A 4,356-nucleotide genomic window follows, 5' to 3' on the forward strand; every position below is an offset into this window, starting at 1 on the left:
AGCTTTCTTTCCAAGAATCAAATGAGAAGAACACTATCTCTTTCGAGTCAAGACTTGAAACAGGGGCAACAGCTAGCCTGGCTCGGCCCAAAGATAACAAAATCCGCCAACCAGCACTCACCGGTTAACATGGTGTATTTTGCTTGTTTAATTCACACAAAGAATCAAAGTGTAAATACAACAAGTTGTGGTTTTACAGACATTTATATGCTAGACTATTTCTCTGTAATGAAAATAGCCCAGCACATCACATCCTATTAAATGTCAAATTGTCCTTATCACACTGCTTTTGGTATCAATTTAACAAACGAGCTATAACGTGGCAAACAGTGAGCTTTACTGTAACATCCAGTTTCTCATCTAACTCTTGGCAAAAAAATAATAAATAAGCGTATTTCTAAATGTGAAACTTTCCCCCTACTGCCATGAAAATATAAGTAGAAAGAGTTGAGGTAAAGGATCAACTAATAACTCGTGGTTGTGCGTTAAAAGGCTGGTAAAAAGGTGGGCTCAACACCAAGCTACTTTTCTTTATCAAGAGCAGACTTTCTGTAATGAAATGAGTAAACCAAGAAAAAACTCTCCATTTAAGTTCTCTTTGGCAGGAAACCAAAGAGCAAAAGTCTCAGGCCTGCCATCTCATCATTTTAATATCTATGCATATTAAGCTCTAAGTAAACATATCAATCACTTATTCAACAGTTCTGTTGATTATAAAATAATCAGACATTATTATTATTATTATTATTTTTTATAATTGTATATTTGTTTTTTTAGATGAACCTGTTTTTAAGGTCTTTTAAAGGAATGGTTTGACATTTTGGGAAATACGCTTATCGGCTTTCTTTCCAAGAGGCAAATGAGAAGAACACTATCTCTTTCGAGTCAAGACTTGAAACAGGGGCAACAGCTAGCCTGGCATGGCCCAAAGATAACTAAATCCGCCAACCAGCACTCACCGGTTAACCGGTTTTTGCTTGTTTAATTCACACAAAAACTGAAGTAACCAAGAAATAGCCCAGCACATCACATCCTATTAAACGTCAAATTGTCCTCATTACGCTGGTTTTTGTATCAATTAAACAAACAGGCTATAACGTGGCAAACTGTTACCTTTACTGTAACACACAAGTTTCTCATCTAACTTTCTGCAAGAAGACGAATAAGCATATTTCTAAATGTCTAACAATTGCTTTAAGTTTAATACTTTTCCCCTCCTGCTAGGAAAATATAAGTAGAAAGAGTTGAGGTAAAGGATCAACTAATAACTCCTGGTTGTGCGTTAAAAGGCTGGTAAAAAAGGTGGCCTTGACACCAAGCTACTTTTCTTTATCAAGAGGAGATTTTCTCCCCTATCAAACAAACTGAAGGAAGTTCAGACATACAGAGGTATTTTAAATTTAGTTAAGATATGACAAATCAAGACAGACATGTTATAAAAAGGTAATGAGTAAACAAGGGAAAAAACTCTCTTTAAGCTCTCTTTCGCAGGAAACCAAAGAGCAAAAGTCTCAGACCTGCCATCGCAACATTTTTAATATCTATGCATATTAAGCTCTAAGTAAATGTATCAATCACTTATTCAACAGTTCTGTTAATCAAGAGCAGTGAATTTAAAATACATCTAAGAAGTAGAAATGTAACCAGCCAGAAATCCACTGTGAAGCTCCACTGGAACCCTGTGGAGCTGTGCATTAAAGTGGGGAAAGCCGTCGTACAACGGAAACTAATCGACAAGGAAGCTTTTCTGTGCTAAAATCCAATCACGGCAAGTCGGGTGGTGGGAGGACGTGCCTCCGATCATAAGCAGTGTCATCGCTCTCCTCGCCGTCGCTTACTTCACCCAGAACCCTCTCTCTCTCCTCGTCCTCCTCTGTTTCACTCTCTCGCCTCAGCCTCTCCCGTTCCCTGTCTCTCTCTCGGTAGGAGTGAGGCAGTGTGGGAATCTGAGAGGACAAAGAGACAGGATGAGAACATGCAAACCATGTGGCTTGTATTGACTAAAGAAAGGTGAATTTTACACATGTATATGTGCTAAATGTTAAAGGAATACACCAGGGTTTGGAGATATCGTGCTCTGATCATTTTACTTGAGAACATAGAACTAAATCATCCATGTATCCCTATTCGACACTGCATGCTAAGCGATAGTAAATTAAAGACATAATAATGAAGTATATATTCAATAAAGCTCAATTAGTCATTATTTGTGGAACTATCTCAGGTGAGAAACCACACTTTTGTTATTTTCTCCTTCGAAGGAGCTATGCTAAGGTGCAAGAGCAGTGGTTTTCAAACTGGGGTCTGGGGACCAACAGGGGTCCTTTTGTGGGTCCCCAGCAAAATGAAAAATAGAATACTTTTTATCACATTTTTTGAAAGCTGGAATCAAATTTTGATTCAATCTAGGATTTACAGTGATCCTAGATTGATCTTTGATTGACTATGAAGACTTTAAATAAAAAGTTACTCAGAGGGGATTTCTTAAGACAGGCAGTCTAATGTGAATCCATTGAGTGGGTCCTTGAAAATGACAGTATTGGTGACAGTGTTGATACAGCCAAATACATTGTTTTGAAATGTAGACTTAGAAATAGGTGACCTTTGAAACCCACAGTGTTTTCTTATTCAACACACTGTATCTTCTGAATGCCCTGAAGATACATGGATGATGTATGTCTCCTCCTAACTTAACTGATAAGTTGACCATCAGGCCAATCTTCAATCTCCATAAACCTGGTGTATCTCTTCAATCCAATTTTACAGTAGTTCTATCATAGAGGAACATGTATTCTGTAGCATTAGAACCAGAAGAAGCAGCAGTGGGTAGATACCTGGTTATCATGGCTGGGCAGGGCGCAGTAGCCCGGCTCCGTCCTGCGGAGGAGGCGTGGTGAATGAGTACGGAAAGGTCGAGGGGAATGGGAGCAGACGGAGCGCGGAGAGGGAGAGCGGATGGAGCGAGGTGATGGAGATCGGATAGAGCGGGACGGTGAGTAAGTGACAGAGGACTGGGAGAGAGCGTGACCGTGGTGGTTTTGTTTGGGTGGGCGAGGGGAGCGAGGTGGCAGCTCGGGCGGTTTGAAAGGGTCGACCAGGTCCATCTCTGTAAGGATCGGGGGTGGAGGGATGAAATCGAGCTCCTCCTCTGGTGGGAGAATTTGCATATCTGCCGCGTCAAGTTCGGCAAGTTCATCCTTCGACAAGTGGTCCACGATCCCGGCACCGAATGAGTCGCCCACCACATTGATGGAGGTACGCATTCTGTCACTGGGTGGATAAATAGTATCAGTGTCAGCGGGTGAAATAGATGAGAGCCACCAAGAGCTGAATACACCAATATCACCAATATCTTAACAACCCCTCTCACAAAATACACGCTCCACCTATCAGACACCTGACTCACAGCAGCCAGTCGACAGCGATGAGCAGACTGATGTCCTGAGTAGGTAGGCCCACAGCTGTAAGGATCAGCAGCATGGTAACCAGTCCAGCACTGGGAATACTCGCAGCTCCAACACTGGCCAGGGTGGCAGTCATGCTGGAAAAGGAAAAAGAAGACACACACATCCATTTTCAGCAAGAAAAAACTGATAGAGATTGTACTCCACTTCAGACAAGTAACACTAACAAAGAATTACGTAAACTTTTACACTGCCTAACATCTTTTCATTACATGTTGCGCTTGAACACACCACAAAGAAAACAGAAAGCAGACATGCATATGTTCCATGGCTGCTTGAGAGGAAATGAGTTGTCAGTAGTTTCGTGTTTGTAATCCAAATAAGAAGGGCTGAAAGCAAACCAGACACTTTCACACCACTGCAAATGTGTTTAACACATCTCCACTCTGGAATATAAACTGAGAATTTGCTTGATTAAAAAAAAACAAACTGGCACTGTAAAATTTTGCTTTGGACTTCTGTTGTCAGACTGTGTGGTGAAAATAACTGATTCTCTAGGCTGGACAGCCGATCGCAGAACTGCTGCTCACCAACTGCCTTCACTGCTGATTAGTCACTCTAATGGTTCACTACCTTCTAACTAATTCATGCAGAGTTTTAGGCTGATGCTCATCTCTGCCTCAAACCTACATATGAGAATTTTGTTTACAGTCTTATTTTCTCACTTTTACAGAGTATTTACTGTTAAGTTAAGTATTTTTTAAGTTAAGTTACAACTTAGAACGCAGCATGTGGTCCTTTAAATTCATTTAAATTTTAATAAAATTTTATTGGTATTGCGCCAATTCATTGCAGAGGTTATCTCAGGACACTTTTCATATATATAGAATGTACTCCTTATAAAATTATTTACAGAGACCCAACAATTCCTACCATGAGCAGTTTGGCACTA

General features: G+C 40.5%; 1 protein-coding gene across 1 annotated transcript in view; it reads right to left on the reverse strand.

Annotated features, from left to right (window-relative positions):
• Positions 1-773: 773 nt before the first annotated feature.
• slc1a9 (solute carrier family 1 member 9) overlaps positions 774-4,356 on the reverse strand; it is a 16,423-nt gene continuing 12,840 nt past the window's right edge. The window contains exons 9-11 of the mRNA XM_035655373.1: positions 3,407-3,541; positions 2,835-3,270; positions 774-1,946 (exon numbers count right to left, since the gene is read on the reverse strand). Of these exons, the coding sequence (XP_035511266.1) occupies positions 1,764-1,946; positions 2,835-3,270; positions 3,407-3,541 (754 nt within the window). The 3' untranslated portion in view covers positions 774-1,763. The remainder of the gene's footprint in view (positions 1,947-2,834; positions 3,271-3,406; positions 3,542-4,356) is intronic.

This window comes from Morone saxatilis, unplaced genomic scaffold (genome assembly GCF_004916995.1).
Source record: "Morone saxatilis isolate NCDOM2014 unplaced genomic scaffold, NCSU_SB_2.0 Contig14, whole genome shotgun sequence".
NCBI classification, from domain to species: Eukaryota; Metazoa; Chordata; class Actinopteri; family Moronidae; genus Morone; species Morone saxatilis.